The 26569-nt window shown below is 35.1% G+C and overlaps 4 protein-coding genes across 8 annotated transcripts in view; 3 read left to right on the top strand and 1 right to left on the bottom strand.

Annotated features, from left to right (window-relative positions):
- Positions 1–5469: 5469 nt before the first annotated feature.
- LOC112509265 (protein TIFY 10B-like) lies at positions 5470–6535 on the top strand. Its single transcript, XM_025114123.1, has 2 exons — positions 5470–5683; positions 5794–6535. Exons 1-2 carry the CDS (start codon positions 5494–5496, stop codon positions 6366–6368), a joined length of 765 nt encoding a protein of 254 aa, XP_024969891.1. The 5' UTR covers positions 5470–5493; the 3' UTR covers positions 6369–6535.
- Positions 6536–7218: 683 nt separating this feature from the next.
- Positions 7219–14724, top strand: LOC112509343 (oligouridylate-binding protein 1B-like). Its single transcript, XM_025114253.1, has 12 exons — positions 7219–7428; positions 9177–9238; positions 9930–10032; positions 10162–10238; positions 10315–10376; positions 10491–10578; positions 10653–10728; positions 11006–11036; positions 11518–11637; positions 11820–11905; positions 12780–12956; positions 14172–14724. The coding sequence occupies exons 1-12, from the start codon at positions 7324–7326 to the stop codon at positions 14442–14444; spliced, it is 1260 nt and encodes a 419-aa protein (XP_024970021.1). The 5' UTR covers positions 7219–7323; the 3' UTR covers positions 14445–14724.
- Positions 14725–15776: 1052 nt separating this feature from the next.
- LOC112509785 (protein FLUORESCENT IN BLUE LIGHT, chloroplastic-like) lies at positions 15777–20266 on the bottom strand. Of its 2 annotated transcripts, none has more exons than XM_025114935.1 (5): positions 20136–20266; positions 19065–19264; positions 17767–17935; positions 17038–17358; positions 15777–16212 (listed from the first exon to the last, which is right to left on the bottom strand). In XM_025114935.1, exons 1-5 carry the CDS (start codon positions 20194–20196, stop codon positions 16010–16012), a joined length of 954 nt encoding a protein of 317 aa, XP_024970703.1. In that variant the 5' UTR covers positions 20197–20266; the 3' UTR covers positions 15777–16009. The 2 variants fall into 2 exon arrangements, with proteins under 2 accessions (XP_024970703.1, XP_024970704.1); XM_025114936.1 differs by having other exon boundaries at positions 19065–19255; positions 20136–20253.
- A 496-nt stretch (positions 20267–20762) lies between these two features.
- Positions 20763–26569, top strand: part of LOC112508849 (nuclear pore complex protein NUP107) — a 12571-nt gene continuing 6764 nt past the window's right edge. For 2 of the 4 annotated variants that reach the window (XM_025113650.1, XM_025113649.1), the window contains exons 1-12: positions 20763–20907; positions 21080–21408; positions 21954–22023; positions 22457–22572; positions 23287–23318; positions 23438–23563; positions 24013–24171; positions 24429–24521; positions 24595–24762; positions 25167–25265; positions 26010–26245; positions 26350–26407. In XM_025113650.1, coding sequence (XP_024969418.1) covers positions 20828–20907; positions 21080–21408; positions 21954–22023; positions 22457–22572; positions 23287–23318; positions 23438–23563; positions 24013–24171; positions 24429–24521; positions 24595–24762; positions 25167–25265; positions 26010–26245; positions 26350–26407 — 1566 coding nt within the window. In that variant the 5' untranslated portion in view covers positions 20763–20827. Of the gene's footprint in view, positions 20908–21079; positions 21409–21953; positions 22024–22456; positions 22573–23286; positions 23319–23437; positions 23564–24012; positions 24172–24428; positions 24522–24594; positions 24763–25166; positions 25266–26009; positions 26246–26349; positions 26408–26569 lie in introns of those variants that run through there. The other 2 variants (XM_025113651.1, XM_025113652.1) reach the window with 2 other exon arrangements.

The raw sequence follows: 26569 nt of genomic DNA, 5'->3' as shown, positions 1-26569 counted from the left end.
GTATTATAACATCGATAGAGACAAAGAATAAAATAGAACATTAAAATTAAGATGTGTCTCGCTGCATTACGCGAGTTTTCTAATAGTCCTCTTTAACTTATCTGTATCAGCTATGCTATATTTTCTTTTAAATATAATATATTAAAAGTCAAAATTTCTAAAAAATTTATGATCAACTTTAACAGCCACTCTATTTTATAAATTCTTACATTAATTATATCATTAAATATTTACTATATTTAATAAAATATTTTTTCTTTCTCCTAAACTTTTATTTTCAATATATGTTATTGGTAAGAAGTATTTAAGTATTATTTATCTCTCTATTTAGAGATTCCTCTAAATTTAGGGTCTGTTTGGTTCATACTGAGAAATGAATTTTCATTTCCTCTATTTTAACCAGAAATTAAATTTTAGATTTCTAGGGGAATTAGTCCATTATATTATAGAAAACCAAACAGTCTCTTGTATTTTCATTCTCATCAATTGCTGTTTAATATCTTTAAACAAACACCCCCTTAAAGATTTTTTCAATCTCTCCATTCTTTTCTTTATTTTAGCATCAGTACCCGTTGTGTAAGTTGAAATAATTCATAATTGTTATAATAAAACAAATTGCTAAAACTCATCTTTATTCTCCATTTTATCATAATTGTTCAAGATGCTCTTAAGTTTTTGCACAAAAACTTTAGTTATTACCTTGATGTTGATGTGAAATGATAATTTGCAAGTTTTTTCTATATATTTTAAATTTAATATTTGATATTTGATATTTATTTATAAATAGAATATAATTATTGATGTTAAAAAAATACATAAGACCCATAAAAATGTTCTTAATTTGATAAGTTAAAAATAATGCCACAATAAAAAAAAATACAAAAAATAAGCTTTTATAGGAACTTCCATTACAGATGTTATAATGAAACCAAGAACACAGTATATTCATTGCTTATACGTTCCCAAATATAACTTTTTGTTTAAAAAACTTTACTTTTTCCGTTCTTAATGTGTTTTAAGATTCATAACAAAATGAAAGTTATTTTTGCATTATAATTTAGAGGATTGTTAAGAGTGTTTTCCACGGTTTCTATAAAATCAAGAAAACTAAAGATTTTGGAGATTTTTGAAGTTTCTTAAAAAATTCCTTTAAAATTGTAAAAATACGAATGATGTTGAATTTTCACCAAATTTGGAAAAAATTTAAGGGGTTGTTTACCAAACGCTTACTCGGGTAAGCGCTTACCAAGTCACATTATCTCACCGGATGAATATGGTAAGGACCAACAATCTTATCTTGTGAGAGCGAGACAAGTACCAATAGTCTTAATTGGTAAGTGAGGGCGACGACTCTTAACACGGTAAACGCTTATTGGGTACATTGTTACATGCGAAGTCGTTTTGGTGGACTAGCATCTTATCCGGTATGTAAATAATAGTGTTGAATTTTATTAGTAAACACTTGTCGGATAAGTATTTGGTAAACGGGCCCTCAACATTTGAAACCAACCAATGAAATATAAAGAAGAAACGAGATAAAATAATTTTATTATATTATTGAATATTTTAACAATATAATTAATATTGAAATAAAATATTTAATTTTAAATATTTTGGTTGTATATTTTAGAGAAAAAGTGTGAATAATTGGTTTGGGCATTCTATGAATGTGTCTTGTATGGTCAAAGCAGCAGTCCCTTCCTGTTTTGCTACGTGATGCAAGTTGATGAATTATTTTAGTCGACAGTGACCATCCAGTCATAACTACTACCATATTTTTATATAATTACCTGCTAATCCTCTTTCAATATATATATATATATACACACACATGCATATATACAATATATATATATATATATATATATATATTTAAATAAGAACTGATTAGTTTGTGATAATTATAAAATCCAATTTCAATTATAAATTAATGGATAAATTATGAAACTAATGTTTTTGGTAATCTGACTTAAAATTAAAGGTAAAGGGCATTTTAGATGTTTAAAATTTTCATCTATACTCTTTCTCTCTCTCCTACCTCCGGCCTCTGACAAACACCATGTGATACCCAAAATACACCAAGATACATAGTATGATACCCAAAATACATACAATGTGATATCCAAAACACACCAAGTAAACTTTGAGACCACGTGATACCAAGTGTGACGGGGATGAGGGAAGGGAGATAAGTAGTGCGGGGATCACAGAGACAAATATGGAGCTAGCTGTCGGGAATGCTCACATGTGGGTGTTTAATGGTTGATCATCGGAGACGGCGTCTTGTTCAAACAAGATGACCGGAGGAGGTCATCGGAGTGGTGGTGGATGCCGAAGAATGCGACCGGATTTGGTCCTTGTGTGTGTATATATACATATGTTAAAATAATTAAACTAATTAAAGTAATTGAATAATCAACACAATTTACTAATTTACATTTGTTTTATTGTAGTTTATAACATTAATTATCTAAAATGATTGGCTCATATTTTACCTCACAGTTACAACAACTATCTAGTTCTAATTTAATTAGGCTTATAAATATACATATACAAATATATATTATAGGTGATGTTTACTTTGCAAACCATGTTATTTGTACAAACCGTGAAAACTTCGTTCAACCAATCATAATTTTTATTTTTTTTCATTTTTTTCGTAATTATGAGAGGTTAATTAATCATTTTTATTGTGGATGATGTTAATCATGAATATTATCATCTTCACTATATTAATTTAAAGAAATACATAAAACAATTTCATTAAATTTTCATAAGTATTATATGAAACAATTTCATAACCATATATAAAACAACTTCATCTAAAAAAAGTATTATATAAAACAATTTTATAAAATTAAACAATTCCATGAAACAAATTCATTAAATTAAATAATAAAATCGACATATAGGGATGATTTGTACAGTTCATACAAATATAGATGGTTTGCATTTGATCGTTCATCATATATATATATATATATATATATATTTGTTTAATAGACAATGTAGTACATGAAACACAACCCACATTCCTCGATTTAATTACAACCTCAACAACCATTGTTTAACACATTTATGTATATAGACGTGACGAATCATTGATTAGAAAATAACCAAAATTTGAAATCTAAAACTCTCTCCAACAAATTATATATAACTTATCTAAAACAGAGAAAGAAAAAGTCAAAATCTTTAAAGGACCGTTTACCAAACGTTTACTCGGATTAATAAACATCAAGTCATGTTACCTTACCGGATGAACATGGTAAAGATCAAGAATCTTACCCGGTAAGAGCGTGACAATCATCAAGAGTCTTACGCGACAAGTGAGAGCAACGACTCTTACCACGGTATAGAGAAATAATCAGGGCCGGTCCTAGGATTTTTGATGCCTTGTGCGAAAATAATAATCAATGCCCCTAAGTCTATTTTTTTAAGTCAATGAAACAACGAAACTTACAAATTTTTAAAAAGTTTATAACCTATTCAAGCTAAGTATTTCATCATCATGTTGATTTTTATTAATAAAACCAAAACCATGAATACAAAATAGAAAATGATAAATTTTGAATTAAGATCATGCTTCATTCTTTTCCGGTTTCCCCTTTTCCAAATTGAAATTAGCAACATAGAAACTTTATTTCAATATATGGGACTTAAAAGACAAGGAAAACTATAATTAGTTTTTAACTAAAATAGTAAATCACATCCAAATTACTGTCATAGTAAGCAAAAAGTAAAACTCAAAAGTTACAGGTCTAACGACTAAAGGCTAAGGGCTTATCTGTTAGCAGCTTAATAAGTTTAATGAAACTAACAACTTATTCGCTCAACTATGCATGACTGTTTCGTAGTGGCTTAATGATATAGAAAGTGACTTATCTAGTAAGCTTCTAGGGGGAGCTTTATATAGAAAACCGAGTTTTTTTTTTCCAAACATGTCCCTTCCAACTAAAAAAAACTCCTTACATCTGTGAAAAAACTCTCCCAAACAAAAAAAATTCAAACTTATACAAACAAATTAATTAATACAGACAACTTTATACAAACAAAAACTTTTCCAACTTTCCAACTTTTTCCTACGATGTGTATTCAATATTCATCACTACTAGGCCTTGGGTCTGTTTTTATTGTTAAAGCTCAGTTGTCCAATTCCCAAATTATTGAACTCAAAACTAGTAAAAAAATGACAACTTGATGCCCCTTTAGGCTTTGATGCCCTGTGCGGCCGCACGGGCTGCACGTGGCCAGGGCCGGCCCTGGAAATAATATAGAGAAACTGTTGTATCAAAATAAAGTACAAAAGCTTCATTTTATCTATAGAATATGTTGTACATGCTCTAAAAACCTCATTTTTGCATTTTTTTTACATAATTGCCACGTAACAAATTAAAAGTTACCATAAAACTCTAAAATTGTAAAGGTTGGGTTCTGATGAGAAAGAATTTTCACCATTGAATCAATAATAATTGAAGATCAATAGTGATGCAGTGCATCTGGGATCAATTTCTATGATAAATGCAATTCATGAGGTAGAGTGAGATTAAAAATGATCAAGGGTTTATATACTTTCTTACGTTTTTCAACTTAACTTCTATTCTCACATGATTCTTCGTCTCACTAGTAAAACCTTTTTTTTCCAAATTATTTATCATAATTCAACATCAACAATACATATATAAATATCAAAAGAATATATATAAAAAACCAACAAAATGTCATTTCACACGAATGTCAAGGTAAAAAAACAAAATCCTTGTACAAGAATTAAAAAAATTGGGTGACTTATAAGAACTATCTTCAATGAACCAATTAGAGTTGAATGTATTATTTTTAAAAATTAATTATAAGAGTGGTGTTCGATTGGTTTGAGCTTGAGTTCAAAAGGTGAAAAGTACATGAAGGTCCCAAGTTCGAATACAAGAAGAAATAAAACCCCTTTGTGGTCATGGAGGTTCAAATGCGGTGACTTCAGATAACCCGCAAAATGGATAGTCATTTTGGGATCAATCAACTCGCATAACGAATTGGATATTCAAGTTAATTAATTTTTTTAAAATTTTGAATTTTAATTATTTATTTTAAGAAAAATTATAAAGAATACGTAAAAACACTCGCGGAGAACTTTGATTATTCACTTAAATCCTGTTTATTTAAATATGCTTTTAATAAATAATTACAGACGGTGTTTTTCTAAATTGAAATTAATAATATATATTAATTAGTAAAAAATGTAAATGGTGTAATTCATGTGGGGCCAAGATCGGTAAGATTTGAATAAGTCGAAGCGGAGGCTGAGTCTACTGGCGGACAGATGGAGCACACTTTTCTCCAAAATCAATTAACACGTGCTTAAATAAAACACGAGAAACTCTGGTCAATTTTTAAAGGATGGCTGTCCCTACCACGACACTTGTGAACGACTTTCAATATAAAACGCAAACCCTCCTCGCTTCCCCTATCCTTCTTCATCCACCATTACATTCACACATGTCGTCCACACCCAAACACTCCGGCACCGTCACCGGCACCGGCACCGGCACCGGCACCGGCAACGGCAAACCTCCTGTCGAGAAGTCCAAGTTTGCTCAGACTTGTAACAGATTGAGTCTATTCTTGAAGGAAAAAGGAAATCTCCGAGATCTAAGTCTCGGAATCAATGCCAAATTTGATGCTCCAGGTATAGGTTTATGTCGTTTTCTCTTGTTTTGTTTTGTTTGTCGTTAGATCGACCTTCGCTAAGATCTGTGAAATTACTTAAGTCTGAGCTGATTTTTTGTGTTGGTACAGGGACATCGGAAATTTCTCCGGTGATAACTCCGGCGGAGACTATGACTGTTGATTTATTGAGTCACATCGAGTATCCTGGTCAAAAGGCCTCATCACAAGCGGAGAAATCGGTGAATGTTCTTCTTCCTCAGTATGTTAACCTAGATTCCTCTAAACTACTAGAAACTTCTACGAACAAAGCTAGTTCCAGTAAATCAGTTACGGAGCCTAAAACCGCACAGATGACGATTTTTTACGGAGGACAAGTACTGGTTTTAGATGATGTTCCGGCGGATAGAGCGAGAGATCTGATGTTAGCGGCTCAGAACGGTGCTCCTGATCGCAAAAACGAGAAACGAGTTGAATTGGCCTCAACTTCGGAATCTCCGGCTGATGTTCCCGGCTCACAAGAACCGATTCATGCAGAGCTACAAACGAAGGGTTCAGATTTGCCGATTGCGAGAAGAGCATCACTGCACAAGTTTCTGGCGAAGAGAAAAGACAGAGCCGCCGTGAGAGCGCCGTATCAAGTGCACAATCTGTCGCCGGGTGGTTCATCCTCCGGCAACGAGCATAGTTTTGACCTCAACCTATAAACCATTAGCCACCGGTAATTTTCCGAAGCTTGAATTCCTAGTGTGAAAGAGAGTTTGACTTCATACCATGTTGTATTTGGACTAAAAATGTAACATATCCATTTATTGAGGACTTCGATGTAAATTCAATATATTAGTTTCTAGTGCGAGTATTTTTGTTTTCCTTACCTCGTGGAATTTAAGTCTCCTTTTATTGATGAATTAATTAGTATATTTTTTAATGTTTTATTATAAAAACAATTTATTTGTAGGGAAAAATTAAAGCTTTTGATCAACACAAGCATTTTTTTTATATTATTTAAATTGTATAAATAATTTCTCTGGGTTTAAATAACATAGATCATATCTCAAATTTGGGTATATACGATCATTTTCTTTATATTAATAAATTGTATAAAATTAAATCATTTTTTTTAAAGTATAGAAAATCGATGTCTGTTTTAACAAACAGTGTTGTGTAAGCAAAGAAAAAAAAGATCGTCATTGATACGATCGATATTTATTTTGACCGATATATAAAATAAATATGACAGTTGAAAACTTTGAAAAATACAATAATTTTTAGTTAAAAAAAGTGTATGATATATATATATATATATATATATATATATATATATATATATATATAACGACTAAAATCAATTTTAGAAAATGAATACGATTATTGTTTTGTTATATCATCAGGTTGATACGAGAATGATAATTAAATAAGTGAAAATAATTGAATTATATGTAATTTACAATAAAGGACAAGTAGGAGGGGGTGAAACGTTAAGATAAACTTAGGTTGGAGGGTTGATTTTGAAATTCCATTTCGTTCATCAGGACATTTTATTTGTTCGAGGGTTTCAATTGCTCATCCCCTTTCTCCCACGCGGAGTATCGAAACCCTAACCCCCAAAATCACTCAATTTACTCGAGATCCTGAAGGAGAGTAGATTTATATTCTTCAAGAATGCAACATCAGAGACTGAAGCAGCAACAACAGCAAGCATTGATGCAGCAAGCTCTTCTTCAACAACAATCTCTTTATCATCCTGGCCTCCTGGCTCCACCCCAGGTTCGCACGCCCCATTTTTCTGATTTTGTAATTTCTCTCCACATGTACACTTGATTCTCTTGATTGATTGTCGATTGATGATGGAACTTTTTGTTAGTTTCGTTTTGATTTGATCGAGTTAGGATTGTTTTTTCTGTTGGCTGGTACAATATGCATTTTGAATCTTCTTAACTATTTTTTTGACGATCATGTTCAAAAACATCCGAAACTTTGCGAAAATAAAAGGATTTGGATGTTTTTGCACGACTTCAATTTACTCCAACCTCTGCACAAAGGAGTATTTCAATGTGGTGTTGGTTGGCGAGACTTGGCAACATTTCATTGTAAAATTGGAGGGTTAGAAAAGCCTTTTGGAATCTAAAGGTATTAGATTGAGCTGGAAAAGAACTGGACCACAGTCGCAAATTTAAGGATGTTTATTGAGAAGTTGAAAATGCAGCGGGAAAATTCAAATAGGGTATTATTTAAGGATGGTCATTGGGAAGTTGAAAATGCAGCGGGCATATTCAAATAGGAAGAATATATTTCCTTATTTGAATGGAAGGACATAGAGAATCATGAGTGCGTTGGCATTCAGTAAAATCCAGGTGGAAAAAATCTCAGTGATCATTGGGAGTTCTGTGTGATTAAAAAACTCCCTTTGAAACTAGAAATTAAGTTCTACAGAATGGCAGAACTTCTATGATTTACTGAACGGAATGTTGTCCCACCAAATTACAAGGTATACAATATACGAGCGTAGCAAGTTGGTACCTGTTTTGACCCTTGTGATATGTGTATTAGTGGATGAACTGTAAGGGGATTGCATTTTGTGGCACTCCCATTATTGAGATTTAGCATTTGCATGATGATAGGAGCTGCCTAATTGTTTTTCCTTATTTACTCACCAGTTTCAAAGTTTAATGTTTGTTTTATAGGAAATTGAGGTAATGCCACATTCGTGATACTATGCGTTACTACATTTAGATTTGTTTCTTTTATAGCCTTTTGTTGTTTGGCAGAAGGTTAGGATGACATTCCTACCCACTCGTAGAAGAGAATCTGAACAAACAGTGCTATCCACACAATTTGTTTTCTTGTTGGTAGTTGCCTTTTGTTCCATTAACAGCACCAACAAAATTGTCATATGAGTTTTTATGAAAAGATTACATGTATAGACTAAAAGATAGTGTTATGTGGTTACATGTTTTTGTACGTTAATCTTTCTTTACGATTTCTCATTTTTATAGATAATCCAGCTTGTTCTATCTTCTCACCTCTAGAAGTTCTGTTGCCACTTAGAAGCCTTGAACACTTTGATCTGGGATGTCCTATAGGGGAATTGTTTGGTGTGGAACTAGTTCCCACTTACATTGAGTCTTTGATCTAGTTAACGGAAGTACACACATTAAATATAACCGATTGACGTTGTTTCTATTTTTGATGAATTTGCTGTTAGTGTCATTGTCTGAGTTTATAACATAATTGATACCTCAGGCTAGTAATTGGATGTAATTGTGAAGTTTAGTAAATTATATTCTTGTAACTTTGCATTAATTTTTTTCTATTTGTCTTGTAGGATGGTCTGGACACTAATTGTCTTTTGTGGCTGTTTTTTATGGTCGAATAATTTGTTAATAGTACAGTTTTTTTTTACTCATTCTTCAGGCCTTAACTAGTGAAATTAGTGTGGTTTCTTATGCTTTTTTGCTCTTAGCTTAGCTATTTTTTTGGGGTTCTATTTCCATTTTCACCTTTTCATTTTGCAGATTGAACCAATACCAAGTGGAAATTTGCCTCCTGGGTTTGATCCAAACACATGCCGCAGCGTGTGAGTGGTTTACAGATGGCTTTTTATTTTCTTTTCATTTGCATGGTTGAGCATCATGAAAGCTCAGTTTTCTAAAGATCCCCGTTTAGGCCGACTTAATTGGTCTCTTAGCGGTTAAGCACCCCACCGCTTTGATTGCCAACTAATTGCTAGATTGAAGGTTTTAAAAATATCAAGCAAAACTAATTGGACTGGGTGGTGATTAGTTGGGTTTATCCAATTATTCGGACTGATAACTTGAGCAACCTGCTAATTATTAGCCAAATTAGAAAACATTTTGGCCCAAATCAAGTCCGATTCTATCTCCCGAGTCAAATTGGGCATCTTTACAATAATTTCTCTACTCTTATGTAAATTAATTAAAAAACAGGGTTGAAATCAATTTTTTTGGTCTTCCTGTGTTTACATATTCTAAAAATAACTGGTGTGTCGGCCTAAGCATCTGGGTAACGCCTTTTAGAACACTGCAAAATTCTTGGTGCAATCTTTTATTCCAGAGTGTGTTTTCCTAACCTCGTATATCTATGAACTTTGCTAACTGGTTTTGTAGTATTAGTTAGGATTCATACTATAAACTGTATGGTACGTATCTTGTCATATATGCATCACTTGGTTAGATTGTGCAGCTAAAATTCTGTTTTTTTCTTTCCCTTTGTAAACTTCTAGTTTGTTAATTTTCGAGAAAATGCAGGTATGTAGGGAATATTCATACACAAGTGACTGAACCACTTCTACAAGAGGTTTTTGCAAGTACTGGTCCTGTTGAAGGCTGCAAACTCATAAGAAAAGATAAGGTGGCTCTTTGGCTATGTTTTGAGCAAGTATACGTAGGATTCATATAAAATGGATGTCAGCCATCATGTCTCCACGTTTCTTTGCATAGTCACCTTGTATAAGGATTATTCTTGTTTCAATGTCTGCAGTCATCATATGGATTCATTCACTACTTTGATCGGAGATCTGCTGCACTTGCTATATTGTCTCTAAATGGAAGGCATTTGTAAGTGCTGTTCATAGGGGTATATGCTACACTGGGAATTTACTTCAAGATATTCCTCTTATTGATTTATTTGCAGGTTTGGACAGCCTATCAAAGTTAATTGGGCATATGCCAGTGGACAGAGGGAGGACACATCAGGTAGGCCTTATTGTCTGTTCTGGAAAAAACATTATATGAAACAGGGTGGTAATATGCTGCTATGGTTTTGTTTGTGGCAATTTGACCTCATAACTTACTTTTTTTGCTTTGCAGGTCACTACAACATATTTGTCGGTGATCTTAGCCCTGAGGTTACTGATGCTATGTTATATGCATGCTTCTCTGTCTATGCCAGCTGTTCGTGAGTACATGTTTTTGTCTCTCTCTTACACATGTTATGTGTACTCTTATTTCATGTGTGCTGCTCCATTATAGGGATGCAAGGGTTATGTGGGATCAGAAAACTGGAGGTTCACGAGGTTTTGGGTTTGTTTCTTTTCGGAATCAACAGGTTACATTTTCTTTCTAGAACCATGGGAAACAATGATGTGCATGGCCATGGCTTCCATTCTGTATAATTTGGAATACAAGTGGAGAGAGATATTTACAGAGAATATGACTTGGCATCACCAAAAGTTTGGCAAAAAGTTAATTTTACTGCACCACCTGCCCTTTTGGATGACTCTCCCCACTTGTGTTACGAGGAAAATACTGGAAGGCTTTATTGTCATTCATCTCTTCATACAAAATTTTATTTGAGAGAAAATCTGATCTTATTTCTTTTTCAGGATGCTCAAAGTGCTATAAATGACTTAACTGGTTAGTATGGCGTGACACGTTTGTGCTTCTTATATGGTTGACATTCACATGTTCAGAGACTAATTGACTATAGTTAGGGGCTGTTTGGTCCGTTTACCATCAAGTCCTGTATGGATAAAGCTGTCTTGTGAATTAATCTGCCTGTAGATTGAAAAGGTTTTTGTTTGGGAGGGTTTTTTCATAGATGGAAGGAACATGTTCTTTAATTGGGAGGGACAGTTTTGGAAGAAAAAACATGGCTTTCTTCATAAGCTCCCCCCTAAAAGCTTACTGAATAAGTCACTTTTTTTTTATCATTAAGCCACTACCAAACATTCATATATAGCTGACCTAATGAGCCATGAGTCCCATTAAGCTCATTAAGCTGCTAACAAACAGGCTCTGAAGTTCCATATGGGACTATTGTAGTACCCCCTTGATTGCAACTTCTGATTTCATGTGCTTTCGAACATTTACATCCATCATCATTTTTCATGATCAGGGAAGTGGCTTGGAAGTAGGCAGATACGCTGCAATTGGGCTACAAAAGGTGCTGGAATTAGCGATGAAAAACAAGCTTCAGATTCAAAAAGCGTGGTAGAGCTAACAAATGGGTCATCAGGTATGCAATAGTAGAATAATAGGCGTAATAATAACAATCAAAAGCAATCATGATAGCTTCGTGAGCTGAGCTCTGGCGTTTGTTAGTTTTTGAAGTTCCATATCGTTTTAAGTTAACTGCTTAGCTTTTGCTGATGCCGCTTTGTGGAAGTCGTTCATTTGTTCTGAGTGTTGCGTTTACAGAGGATGGTAAAGAGCCCACTAATAGCGATGCCCCGGAGAATAATCCACAGTATACAACTGTTTATGTTGGCAACCTTGCACCAGAGGTAAGAAATCTTAATCCTCCAATTATATGTCTATCATTGAAAGGGTTTCATTTGGGATCAATCATCGAGGGTGCATTTGGTACACAGGACAGAACAGGGATCATTCTTCGACGTTTGGCATGACTTTTCTTTTATGTGGAACAGAAAGGAACAAAGTGAAACAAAGTGGAACAGGCGTGTTCCACCCCCACTCAAGGAACAAGGTGGAACAAACCTATATTTTACCAATATAACTTCGTAATAAAACCTAATTCTATTCTAAAACATCAAATACGCCTCATTTACATTTTATTCATTTTTTAAATTTTATTTATTGTATTCTATGCTCTTTAAACTCACTTAACTGTCATCAAAATATTATTTATATACGCTTTGTATATTTTGATTAATTTATGTAGTTTATTAAATATAAATAATAATAAAATAATATAGAAAAGGTATAAAATAAAAATTGGAAACTACATAAACCTTTTATTTTGGTGTCATTTTAATCGTCTTGACGAAAACTTTCTAATGATATATTTTATTGTAAAAATGTTTATTTTATTATAATTTAATAAATTACATAAATTAATCAAAATATATAAACAACTCATTAGGGGTAAATTGATTATTTTATTTTATCTGTCCAGTTTTGTCTTACCAAAGACTGAACAACTGTTCTGTCCTGTTCTATCTTGTCTGGATACCAAAGCACCCCCTGAGGCTAGAGTCTTGTATGGTTCTGAATTCATTGTAGTTCATTTGTAGTATCTACGCTTCTTCAAAATATATTTTTTCGTTCGAAGTGGTTGCTTGTCTTACTGTTTGTAGATTTGGTATCCTATAGCTACAAATTATAAGGTTGAATGAAATTATTGTTGTCCAATTGCAGGTTACACAGCTTGAGCTTCATCGTCACTTTCATTCCCTTGGTGCAGGGGTGATTGAGGAAGTTCGGGTGCAGCGTGATAAAGGTTTTGGTTTTGTTAGATACAATAACCATGCTGAGGCTGCGCTTGCTATTCAAATGGGAAACACCCAGTCTATTCTTTACGGCAAACAAATTAAGGTGCATGCTTTTTCCTTGCCAATTGTGATCACATTCTCTGTCAATTAATTTAGGGTGCGTTCGGTATGCGGGACAGGACAGCACAAAAAATTGTTAGCCCCATATTTGTTGTCACACTAGACTGGGACAGGCAGGACCCGAGTGGGAACAAAATGTTTTTTTTTTCTGTCCCTCCAAAATAAGTGGAACAAAAGCCAAGGAGATGAAACAAGATTGATAAATTACTAAACTATCATGTCAGTTAAAACCCCAAGGTCTGGTTTGGTTTGTAGGATTGGAATGCATTTGGTGCGATTTGGAATTGAATATCATTCCAATCTCATGTTTGGTTTGAAGGATTTCCTGGATTTCAAATCCTGAGATTTCATTGAAATCCCACAAACATAGGATTTTGAAATCCCATGGGGGTGATTGGTTTGAGGTATTTGGATTTCATGGAAGGAATTGGAATTAGGAGGATTTGGAATCTTTGGTGTGTAGAATTTGGAATGTAATTGAGTTTGATTATTTATAAATAATTTATAGAAACAAATTATAAAAAATTAAGTTACTTGTTATTAATTGATTATTACAAAACAAGTGTTCTTAACATATTTTAAACATTATACAAACAAGTTCTATGAAATCCTGCCATACCAACTACCCCCATGGGATTTCTAAATCCATGTTTGTGGGATTTCATTAAAATCTCGGAATATCAATTCTGGACTCTCTTAAACCAAACGCGGGATTGGATATTCCATGAAATCCCACAAACCAATTGGGCCATAAAACCTTCATTCTCCCTTGTCCAGTCCAGTTTCGTCAAGTCCTGTCCAAGTGGGCATTTGGTTTGATGAAATGGTTTTGAGGGATTTGAATTTCATATTGGAGGGATTTGAACTTGGATTCTATGGTATATTTGATTTGTAGAATTTGCAATGGAATTGAATTTCGTTATTTATAAAAAATAAACAATAAATAATTAAATTATCTTTTTATTAATTGATTATTTCAAAACAAACGTTTGACATATTTTAAAACATTATTACATAAAAATCATGTGGGATGTCAAAATCCTATGTTCATCTAAGAATTCCGTTAAACCAAACATGGGATTGGAATGAAATTCAATTCTTCCAAATCTAGTCCAATCCCGCAAACATAAGGGCCCGCTGTATCTGAATAATGTGGTTGTGGAGCTGATGTGTTTTATTTTTTCATATGCAATCTTAGTGCTCATGGGGCAGTAAGCCCACTCCTCCAGGAACAAGCTCGAACCCACTTCCCCCTCCGGTTCCTGCACCAATGCTGTCGGCTGGTGAATTATTGGCATACGAACGTCAACTAGCAATGAGCAAGATGGGTCTGATGCATCCTCAAGTTATGGGGCAGCATCCTATGAAACAAGCAACCATGGATATGGTCGGGGGCGGAGCAAGTCAGGCGATATATGACGGTGGTTTCCAGAGTGTTGCCGCTGCCCAACAACTCATGTACTATCAGTAGTGAGATTATGTGGCGTTTAACCGTTATTTTTCACTGTTTGGGCTTTTCGTTCTCTTCCTGCCTTTGTGGGTATTTGTTCAAGTTGTAGGAGGCAGTTAGTCTCCTCTTGGTTCTCGTTTTTCTTCTTTTTTAAACGTTTGTTATTGGCTTTGCCTTTGCCTCCCGATTGGGAGACTGTTGTCGTGCTAGTTCTATATATTGCTAAGAGTATGGATAAATACATGTGGTGTATGTTATTATATGTCAACTGGGGATGGGATGTGTGTTTGTTTCTACTGAATATGATCGTCATGGTTGAGCTTGGTATCATTAGGGGTGTTAACGATTCAAGCTTTTAACGAGATAATTAAGCTCGAACTTGTTTATCTCGAGCTTGAGCGTTGGAATTCTCAAGATTGACTTGGTCTAAATAAAGGTAGTATAAAAAGACTCGGTTTTTGTAACGCCAATGTTTATATTGGTTTATCTGAAAACCTTGATTAAAATTTCCGATTTGGGTCAGAGCCATACGTACATATGGTTCTTTAGACAAACGTGTTTATAAATTGTACGATTAAAATATAAAAAATTCATGTAGTTGTTCTTGTCCTATTCGAGTTTGAGGGGTTATTTTTTTGTTGGCTTTTCATTTAGTCTTGTATGGATATATGTGACTGTGGATTAATCTTTTTGTATGGATTGAGAAAGTTTTTGTTTATGAGGGTTTTTTCATAGATGGAAGGAGCATGCTTGGAAAATTTTGGCTTTGTACATAAAGCTCCCTATAAAAGCTTACCGAATAAGCCTCTTTTTATATCATTAAGTCACTATTAAACAATCATGTATAGTTGACTGAATAAGTTGTGGGTCTTGCTAAGTTGATAACAAAAAATGCCACGAGTCTGAGTTGCTTATCTCGAATTCGAGCACATTAACGAGCTTATGAAGCTTAATTTTTTAGATTGTTTGAGTTTTATATCAGCTAAACTTGAATCAGGACCATTTCTCCTTTGTACATATTGGAACCTCTTCTCCCTAAGGATCCTTTTGGAGAGTAAATTTAGGGGTTGCATATATATATTTCACATAGTATAAGAGCCAATGTCTACCACTATAGGGACTCGACATTACAGACAATCTGTACCCGTCTATCCCCAATCAACACTCTGGGACAATCTACACCTGTCTAGCCTTGCACTGGGTAATCTGTATCCATCTAGCCTCGACTCAATGCTATGGGCAATCTATTCCCATCTAGCCCCTACTCAGACATTTTAAGATAATTTGTGTCTGTCTGGCCTCCGTTCGTGTTAAATTCGTTTAGCAATTAGAAACGTCTATTTATGTAGAAGATAGATAACCAGCAAGATCCATACAGATCTTCAAAAATCACACATAACCCTTTTACAAGAAACCAAAAGAGTAACGTCTATTTATGTAGAAGATAGATAACTAGCAAGATCCGTACAGATCTTCAAAAATCACACATGAAGCTTTTACAAGAAACCAAAAGAGTGATACACAACCACAAACCATTACAGGCCTCTGCTACAAAAATTATGTTCCTGATGTTGTAAAGAAATAAATCAATCTGCTTGTAATCTAGCAATATATTGGTCGTAGAAAGTAGCTGCTCGTTCTAGATCACCAATCTCGGTGTAACAATCAGCAATGGCTCCGAATGCCTCTGTGTTTCCGGAGTCTTCTCCTTCTCTTTCCGAGACCGACAAAACCATCATATGGTATTTAATGGCTTCTCGATGCTTGCCTTGCCTTTGCAACGATGCTCCTGAAAGATACAAAATAGAAGTTCCATTATGGTTCGTTAAACATGTTAAATTTTATAATCCTATTAGATTACTTTCCAAAAAAGCCATTTGAAAAGAGAGGAGGGGTTCCGACATATATTGAGGAGAAATGATCCAAGTTTAGCTAATATGAGACTCTAAAACACCCCCTTCAATGGAGGCTAGACGGGCACAAATTGTTCTAGAGTGTCGAGTCCTTAAAGTGGTAGACCTGGCTCTGATACCATGTGAAAATATGGGATCCCCATTTGATTACTCTCCAAAAGAGTTGAGCTCTTGAGAGGAGAAGGGGGGTTCCAACATATATTTAGGAGAAATGATCTAAGTTTAGCTGATGTGGGACTCTAACAAAACCCCTCCAATGAAGGCTAGACAGACACAAATTGTCTTACAGTGTCGAGGACTCGAGTCCGTAAAGTGGTAAACCCCTTGGTTTTGATACCAAGTGAGAATATGTGAAATCCCATTTGATTACTCTCCAAAAGAGCTCTTGAGGAGAGAAGGGAGGTTCCAATATACATTGAGGAGAAATGATCCAAGTTTAGCCATTGTGGCTCTAACACGCCCCCTTCAACTGAGACCAGACTGGCACAGATCGTCCCAGAGTGTCGAATCCCTAAAGTGGTAGATCTTGGTTCTGATACAGTGTGAGAATATGTGAAACCCATTTAATTACTCTCCAAAAGAGCTCTTGAAGAGAGAAGGGAGGTTCCAAAATATACTGAGAAGAAATGATCCAAGTTTAGCTGATATGTGACTCTAACAAAACACATTGACAATCAAAGGAAACATGAAATATGGCAAACCTAATCCTCTTGCAGCCTTCTTTTCCTCAATTGGATCTTTAATGTTCTGAGCAAGCTCAAGTGCAGTCTTGAATTCAAGAAATGCCTTATCTGGATTATGATTTCTGAGGAAATTCTTGCCATTTTTCAGATGGGATGTCAGCTCTTGCTTCCTTGGATCAACAATCACTTCATTCTCAGGTACTCTAGCGGCAGCAGGAGCGTAACTTAAAGCGGGTGCATACGACTCTATCTTTGCTTGCCTTTTTAGAGCTGCATTGATCTGGCGAAGCTGTTCGTTTAGCCGTTGTAGTTCTGCTTTTCTTTGCCTAGCAAGTAGTCCTGCAAATGCGGAAAGTAGATGTACAGCCAATAAATTTACAATTTTCTTTTCTATTATAAATTTCATTTATATATATATATATATATATATATATATATATATATATATATTTCCTCTTTTGACCCCCAAAAATTTATAAATTTAAATTCTGACCCTCATCACAAAAGTTCCATTGCACCTAATGCATGTCCATGTGCGAAGATTTGAGTGCAAACCACAAGGGTTGCGGTGTAGTGATTGAGACCCTGGGGGATGTGGTGGAATATTCCATCTTCCAGGTGTACACAACAATTATGGCCACTGAGTTTATCAGGGTTGATTTCTTGCACTCACAATTTGCTGGGATTAGTCTAGGATAGCCTAGGATACCCATCCAAAAAAAGATCCGAGTGCATGGTGAATCTTACCTCCAACAGTGGCACCAATGAGGGCAACAAGTAGCAACAGGGGCATGTTCATGTTAAATATGGATTGTTGCCCCTCACAGGTTTCCGCCAAGGCTTCTAATGGTGCAGTTAATAACAACGCATTAGCGACTAAGACTCCTGCCGGCAAGGATCCTACAAGCCTGTCTGTCTGCCAAATGATAAACATAAAACCGATAAAAGTCATAAAACCAATAAAAGATCACAAACGATTTCCAATCGGAATCGTTGTGGTTTGAGCGTCCTCATCAACCCATTAATCCAAGAACAGATAAAGATATAATATCTGTTAATTATTATGTGTCTCTATGTATAGCCTACACGCTCGTCTGTCTTTTTCATATTCTAGTTGTAGGTATGAATACTTTAGGTTTTACCCTTTTTGTAGTTAATATGATTCTTTAATCAAATATACAAGTCTTTCCTCTATCACGCTCTCATTCTACACATTCACAATCAATATATTGATGTATTTGTTTATGTGAATGTTGTTCATTGGAATATTACATTCAGCTGGATATATGTGTTCACTTTGATCTCCTATCATATCAAACACTATTGAGTTGTCCTGAAACTGAAACCCCAAATTGACCTTGTTCCTCTTGCGTGACCGTGCATGACTTAAAAACACTTTTGGCACAGCCATGCCGATCCTCCAGAAGCCCTTCTTGCACAACCGTGCAAATCAATCGTTATCTCCTAGTTTCTTCCCCAAAGCTGGTGAATCCCACTTATGCTCAATAATTTGCTGATTATTTGGCAATCTACACTTCCAAGTTTTAGCTTCGTATTATGGGTTGTACTTCCGTAATTACAGGTTTATATGGATTTTAAAAAGAAAACAACTAATAAATTTAAGTCCATATCTTGTATTTGCACACAACAGTTTAATGAGCTTAATGGGATTCACAGCTTACTCGATCAGCTATACATGATTATTTGGTAGTGGCTTAATGGTATAGAAAGTGGCTTATTCAGTAAGCTTCTAGGAGAGAGCTTTATGCAAAAAACCATGTTTTTTCCAAACCTGCTTCTCCCAATTAAAAAACATGCTCATTCCATCCATGAGAAAACCCTCAGAAACAAAAACCTTCCTGATCTATAAAGTCGGATTAATCTACATATACAACTTTATCCATTCAGGAATTGATGGAAAACCAACCAAACATCCCCTTAGTACATGGGATAAAGCTTCTAAATTGAAAAAGACCCAAGAAAAGAGACTATGCCCAGATTACTACAAGAACACAACAATAACATGTGATGACTCACCATCATACCTGATGCGAAACGAAGGGTTCGTTTATAGTTTCATAAAACCCTTGACCAATTTCAGCAGCTCTTGATCCCTCACAATGATCTACCTTCTTATGCACAGCATTGATGCCAAGTAAATCTCTATGGGTTCTCAAAGTTCTAGAACATTCATCTCTAAGGAATGCAAAGTTTTGGACATTCATTACAAGAGAAACTAGCTTTCCTTCAAAACAAACAAGGAACAAAAAGTGATTAAACTCTACTTATACTCGAAGAGAAAATGCATTAACAACTACACACATTGCCATGGAGATTGAAATATGGCGTACAACTTTGATGCACGAATCCAAGAGCAAACTTTAACGCAATTGACAACATTTCTTGTTCGTATTGCAGTTCGGTTCAAACCCAACCAAAAACAGACTCAATGTGATCCATCAAATTGTTTCATTGGAAGAAAATTTGGGAAATTGACAAAATAGCCAATCTACCCAAAATCAGTTCACTTTATAGCTATATCATGTCCCACATTCACTTTGTAGCCAATCCTTACGCAGAAAGCTTAAGCATATGTGCAAGGATTCAGAAAGCTTAAGCATATGTGCAAGGATTCAGAAAGCTTAAGCATATGCGCAAGGATTGGTTTTCGGCAAAAAAAAGAGGATGCTTAGGCAGAAAGTGGTCTTACTCTTTTTGCGTAAGGATCCTTCGTTTTCCTTTTTCTTTTGCCGAAAACCAATACATATCAACTATAAAGTGAAAGTGGATCAAGTGAAATCACTTTGCCAGATTGGCTATTTCTGTAAATTTCCCGTGCTTCTACTCCTTCCTTTCACCAAAAAGGGCTGCAATTTGACTCTTGTTATCACAATTGGTGCTCTACGAATGCAAAATTGATATGTGTATCACCAAATGTTGATTCAAGAGAGAGCAAGCCATTAATATATGCAACAATATAATACAAAAATCATCATGGATGGGAGAAATTATGCAGCGAAAATAGGAAGTACAAAGTTGCTTTTGCTGATAAAACATCATGTAAAAATGTAAGCAGATAAAACGATTAGCAGCGTGTCATCGGAAAGATTTCTGACCGGAGGTTATGGAAGTTGGACGGAAAGGAACACAGGTGGAGCAACCGGCGACCACCGCCATTGTGGATAGAATACTTGCGACTCGACTAGTACAACACTCTGATGATCTGGGAAATCTAATACGGTGATATTGTGTTTATCCCATATGCAATGTGGGCTTTGTTTTTCCTTTTACTGCCTCACTTCTTTTTTTAATTTTATGTATTGCTTTATTTTTATATTGCATTTAAAATACATGTTTAATTTAATATATAAATTTAATTAAATGTTTTTTTTTAATATGTATAATATGTTGAGTTGGGTTCACATAAGATCAGTCTTTATTTTTATAAGACTCATGGTATCATTTTTTACATTTAAAACATCACAACAAAATGCTATAAACCTTCGTAACAAAAACATTGTGAAGATTTAAATGTAAAAAAATGTCTAATGGATTTCAGGAAATCAGGCCGTTTACGTCAAGGTCCGTTTTGATTTTTCAGGATGTATTTTGTAATATATTGTTGACGGACCATTAGTGTATTTCAGTAATAGACTAGGGACTATTTTTGGAATTACCGTAAAATATATCCTATCCCTCTTTCCGCGCTCAAATAATCATTTCTAGGGTTTAAAGCATTCTCACCAAAACCCTCATCAAGGAGACAGTCCATGAGTTGTTTTCAGTTGAGAAAATTGTAACGGATACAATGAATGTCGACATGGATACTTCTCCTAGTTATTTTGATTCTCAAGAATTGAGTCTCAGAGAGCGTTACCGGCGGTACGGGTATGAATCCTAACATTGAAACTCTTTTCCAAATGTATATTCAGTAATTTACGATGTTTTAGGTTGTCAAATCAAACTTTGAAACTCTTCATCGCCTCACTTCTTATTGAGAATTTTGTCAATCTTGGGTTATTTTTGTGTACCGCTCTAAGTCCTTGTTGTATGTGTTCAGGAAACGGCTTTCGCCTTCACCGCATCAAGAAAGTTATCAATCTAAGTTCAGTAATGCTGCTCTATTTCTTGAAAATATCAAAAAAGAAGTCGACCACTCTGATGGTGATCATTCAGAAGGGACGCACGCAAGAACTCACTCGTCTTTCAAAAGGCGATCACCGTCAATAGATGGTCGTGGAATATCTGAGATGGGTGTTGCTAATGATTCAGTTGGCCGACCAAGAACTCATTCGTTAAAAGTTTGCAAGCACGAGGAAGATGCATCATCGGATGGTGGAGATGCAACATTTTCTTTATTTGCCTCTCTTTTTGATTCAGCTCTTCAAGGTATTTGGTGCAATCTATCTCTTGCTCTCTGTCTAATATACAGAAACAAGCAACACGAAATTGAAAATTTTAATAATTTAATAAAATCTGTTGAAATGAAGCAACTTCTTTTAGTTTAGATTTTTTAGGCTCCTGATTTAGCATGAATGCAAACTGCTGCATGAAGTGCTTGGGTTTCTGGCATTCATTTAAGCATTTTTGATTACTTGAATTTTCTAGTTTGTACTTCAATTATTTTGATTATTTGGTATATAATCTGATAACTTCACATTATTTTATCTGTTGAAAATAATTCATGCAAGATATTTATCCCCAGCGAGTATAGTGGTTTTTCAGTCATAGACAAGTTGTTTTAAAAACCAAATGGTTTCAACATTATAAGGAGTGGATAGTGTAACCAACAATAAGACGCTGACAACCAATGCATGACTCCAACTTTTATATTTAGGCACATTTGTCTTGAACCATATAAACATTAAATTATGCTATAACTGGTAGTTGGTTCAACGGGTTGTGTACTTCATTGTTTAATGTATCTATTGCAGGATTGATGTCGATCCCTGATTTGATATTAAGACTTGAAGGAGCGTGCCGCAATGTTTCAGAGTTCATTAAGTATGTGTCATACCCCAAAACAGTTGATAGTGGAATTCCTATATTTTTATTACTTGTTATGATAAAATGAAAAGGAAAAATGCCAGTCATCTCCATCAACAAAGACAAAATAGGGGATAACTTGTCGACCAAAACCATCATAATCAACAATATTTATTGATGACAATGTGCAGATAAGTAGTTTTATACCAAAAAGAAAACATTGCAATTTTTACTGTACTTTTAAAATGAAAATTGTTCTACCCTTCATGAGCAGGAGAAGTCTCTGAAAGTCAAAAGATTTTACAGAGGTGGAGTTGAAATTAGATTCTTGCTATCATTCTGCTGAAGAAACCCATGCTAAATATAATAGTATATACTTTGTTGCTTGCTAAATTGATACAAATATTCTTAGCCAGCATGCTGACTATGTATATTTTTTGTACTTTTACAGTAACAGTTGTAGTGAGAGACACAGAATTGTTGAGGAGAAACTGATGAGGCAAAAGGCTAAGATGCTACTTGATGAGGCTGCGTCTTGGTCTCTTTTGTGGTATCTATATGGGAAAGGCATGATTCATAACATTTTACCTCTTTATGCATTTGGATGTGGGCTGAGTTCTTTCTGAGTATCCTATCTATATTTGGAGGGCAATAGTTGTTACTTTGACAACAGTCTGCCCAGGCACATAGCTGACATGTTTTGTGTCCTAATATATCACCGACTCTTTGAGTGTTCTAAGATATCTGTCCACGGCCACTTAAGCTGTCACCTAGACGTTAAGAGTCCCCAACCGCATTGATTAGTTAGAACAGTTAACTGGCCACCTAGAGTTACCCGCCCTCACTGCTTCAGTTAGCAACTAATTGTCGAATTAAGCTTTTCATAACACCAAGCGATTAATAGACTTTTCTTGTGCTAATCAATCAACTCGTCTAAGTTTGGAGGGATCTTTCTTATTTTTCTAGGTAATTGCATCATAGAAGCAATGAAATTAGACATTTGGATACAAAATTTGGATCAAAGTAATCTGGTACTTGGTGCTTATTGTTCGGCTTAGCCATTGGTTTAATCTCTACTTAAGTTGATCAAGTCTAGAAGGTCACGTAACTGCTTAGCTGATTTAACGCTTTTTAGAACATTGCTTCTATTATTCTTATGTTTAAACCAAATGCTCATATCTTCTTTCTATGCTGATCAGGCAATATCAGTTTATTGGTTTTATTCTTTTTGGGGATCAAATCGAGTTTATAATTTCTTTTTACTTTTCCAATTTTGTTCAGGTAATGAAGAGCTTCCTGAAGATTCAATCATGGTATGAAGGTTTAGTGTGTAGTCACTTGTCTACTCATTTTACAAATGCCAAAGTTTTTATTTGATTAATTTTTCTTGAAGCTCATGTTTTATCTCCTTTGCTTTGATGCTTTACTTCAGTTGCCAACAACTTCACATCTGGAGGCTTGCCAGTTTGTTGCTGCAGATCATATAGCTCAGTTATGCCTTAGACTTACCCAGTGGCTTGAAGGATTAGCCTCAAAGGCCCTTGATTTGGAGAACAAGGTGAGGGGTTGCAATTTTCTTCTTGGTTTTACTGTCGCCAAGGGCTACATTTGCAAACAATTTTTAGAAGATAGGTAATTCTTGTCGTATAGTTTATAAGGAGTCTTATAATATGCTATCACATATCAAGCATAGATTTAGGGGTTCATTGATATGCACACCACCGGTGCTGGTAAGGTATATTTATTTTGTGGCTTTTTATTGTGGGATTGTGTTATGCCACAAACCTCTGTTGTTTACTTATGTGATAGCAGATTGGCTTCTCTAGTCTGCATGCAAAGATTTCTCATTCTAATATTCCGAAAACTGAGGAGCCTTGGTGCATCATGATAACCCTTTTTATGGCACAGATCACCCTTCTTTCACAACGTTCAAAGTTGCTTCATACAATTATCACTAAAATATATCCAGGTTTGGTTGTTTTAAATCTTTTGCATAACGCTTTGCAGGTGCGAGGCTCTCATGTTGGCACATATCTCCCTACCTCAGGGGTTTGGAATCATACACAAAGGTTTCTACAGAAAGGCTCCTCAAATGAGAAGATTGTTCAGTGCTTGGATTTTGATGCTCCAACGCGTGAACATGCTCAACCGCTACCTGATGACAAAGTATTATTTTCTGAAACAGTTGCCATCTGCTGTAGCTCATTAAGTAATTGTTATATTGTGATAAAACGTTATTTCCGTGGCTCTTACTTTTAACTTCATGAAAATCTTTTTGTACTTTAAAGTTTTATGCTATAATGCTGAGTGATGCTAGTCAAGGCAGGTGGTCAAACAGCTGTTTGATTTTTGTCATTACTGATGTGCATGTTGCTTACATCTGTTTGTGAATTGTATCAAATTTTACTTTTATATTTAAACAGAAACAAGCTGAATCTCTTTTGGAAGATGTCTGGATCTTATTAAGGGCCGGAAGATTGGAAGAGGCTTGCAATCTTTGTCGGTCTGCAGGACAGGTATGTATCTCAATTTTTGGCTAAGGTTGCAATGCCTTTGTTGTTGTCTTGATGGTTCCTGTTGTATGGACAGTCATGGAGGGCAGCAACCTTGCGCCCTTTTGGAGGGTTGGATCATTCTCCTTCCATCGAAGCCCTCATAAGAAATGGGAAAAACAGATCTCTGCAAGCCATGGAATTGGAAAGTGGCATCAATCATCAGCGACGCCTCTGGAAATGGGCTTCATACTGTGCATCAGAGGTAGGAGAAGAGAGTTTAACTAATTACGTATTTTATTATCCAAAAAATGCAATAAATTACTGCTGTATGCTCTAGGCATCGTTGATGCTAGTTTAGTCGTTTTTCAGTATTTCATGCTATGTATTTGTTAATTTATATCTCAGGTTTATTTAAGAAACAGCTTTGTTTTCAACTTCCATCAAGAGACTTTACCCAGCTTAACGTGTTGAACTGTTTAAAAACTTAAAAAGGAGCATGTATAAGGTCTCAAGAGATCTAACATTTTAAATACTTGTAGGCTTCCATGCTGCTTTTTCCACACTCAGTGATTAAAACATGTGCATTATATGTTCTTACGGAAACTAATGGATGTTTTCTGCTTCCCCCTTCCCTTCTGCTCTTGTGTCTATCTTTGTGTGTTAAAGAAAATTGCAGAGCAAGAGAGTGGGAAGTATGAAACAGCAGTATATGCAGCCAATTGCAGTAATGTGAACCGCATTCTACCTATCTGTACCGACTGGGAGGTATTGTTTTGCCATTTCCTAAGCCTCAGTATTGTTTTTTTGTATTGTTTGTCACCATTTCCTGGTGGTGCAGTGACTTTATCCGCTTTGGTCTATCGAGAATGACGTTTAAGTTTAATACTACAAATCCTATACTATGTTAAGTGACTTTATCCGCTTTGATCTATCGAAAATGACGTTTCTGCGCAAGAAGTTACCTTAGTTAAGTGCATATTTTGTCCCTTTTACGTATGTATTTTGATTATCTTGTGCCCGAAGTTGATTATTGTCTTGGACTTGCTCTTTTGAATGAAAAACGCCTTTGCCTATAAATTATAAGAACATGAGCATCATGTCCCAAGAGCTCTTCCACAACATGCGTTATCCTGAATTCCTGAGTCCTGACATAGTTTTGTTAGATATTATTTATATTTCTTTTAGAATTCCAGAAGTTTTTTATGGGTTTAAGCTTTGTTTAATTCACTTTCTGCTAGATATTTGCCTTTTGCAAGTGGCAACTATTGGGATTTAAATGTTTTCTTCAGCACGTACTTCTTTTTGCATGGGTTGTAACTTGTAAGCTTGTCATCCTTCACATAAATGCGGCTGTACTTTATCACTTGTCACAGTCATGGGGATAAACCAGTTAATAAGTTAGAGCAGGAATATATTTGCACTTTTTGCTACGTTGAGTTAATTATTATTTTCACCATTTGGTTGAGATGTTTGAAGTTATTACTAAGACTCAGAGCCTGGTCATTGCAGTCTGCTTGCTGGGCTTTGACCAAGTCATGGCTTGATGTTCAAGTCGATGTGGAATTATCCCACTCACAATCTGGTGGAATCGATCAGTATAGAAGTTCTGATGGTGGTACTGAAAGAAGCCCTGGACAGGGAGAACTAAATTCTCAACCATTTCTTGGACCAGAAAATTGGCCACTTCAAGTTGTCAAGCAACAACCACGTGATCTTTCTGCCCTTCTTCAAAAGCTTCATTCAAGGTAGCTATGTTGGGATTTTCTTTTAGTACAAGATGTTGGTATATGTTATGACCACCTTTTGAATTATTTTTCACTAGCAACAATATTTTTCTTTGATCTAATAGTGAGTCTGTACATGAAGCTGTAAGTCGGGGATGCAAGGAGCAGCACCGTCAGATTGAGGTTGGCATTTTTTTCTGTTGATTCTTGTCGTTTCTTTGTTACTAGCTCTTCTCATTCATAAAACAGTAGTGTATGGATTTAAAAGCTGATGGGGGAAGGGCATACTATGTGTAATGCTTCACTCATTTACGATAAATAATAAATAAAAAGGCCATTCCATTT

Source organism: Cynara cardunculus, assembly GCF_001531365.2.
Source record: "Cynara cardunculus var. scolymus isolate 2C chromosome LG 3, CcrdV1, whole genome shotgun sequence".
NCBI classification, from domain to species: domain Eukaryota; kingdom Viridiplantae; phylum Streptophyta; class Magnoliopsida; order Asterales; family Asteraceae; genus Cynara; species Cynara cardunculus.
The sequence above is the reverse complement of the archived record's forward strand: the minus strand, read 5'-3'. Positions and strand labels throughout refer to the sequence as shown.

What these genes read in the sequence shown, in the direction of transcription:
- LOC112509265 (XM_025114123.1), top strand. Translation starts at nt 5,494, where the DNA reads ATGTCGTCCACACCCAAACACTCCGGCACCGTCACCGGCACCGGCACC. An exon ending in TGCCAAATTTGATGCTCCAG is followed by an intron (nt 5,684 to 5,793) that starts GTATAGGTTTAT and finishes GTGTTGGTACAG; the next exon opens with GGACATCGGAAATTTCTCCG.
- LOC112509343 (XM_025114253.1), top strand. Translation starts at nt 7,324, where the DNA reads ATGCAACATCAGAGACTGAAGCAGCAACAACAGCAAGCATTGATGCAG. An exon ending in AACTCATAAGAAAAGATAAG is followed by an intron (nt 10,033 to 10,161) that starts GTGGCTCTTTGG and finishes CAATGTCTGCAG; the next exon opens with TCATCATATGGATTCATTCA. An exon ending in TTTACGGCAAACAAATTAAG is followed by an intron (nt 12,957 to 14,171) that starts GTGCATGCTTTT and finishes ATGCAATCTTAG; the next exon opens with TGCTCATGGGGCAGTAAGCC.
- LOC112509785 (XM_025114935.1), bottom strand. Translation starts at nt 20,196, where the DNA reads ATGGCGGTGGTCGCCGGTTGCTCCACCTGTGTTCCTTTCCGTCCAACT. An exon ending in CATTGGTGCCACTGTTGGAG is followed by an intron (nt 17,359 to 17,766) that starts GTAAGATTCACC and finishes CCGCATTTGCAG; the next exon opens with GACTACTTGCTAGGCAAAGA. An exon ending in GAAGGCTGCAAGAGGATTAG is followed by an intron (nt 16,213 to 17,037) that starts GTTTGCCATATT and finishes TGTATCTTTCAG; the next exon opens with GAGCATCGTTGCAAAGGCAA.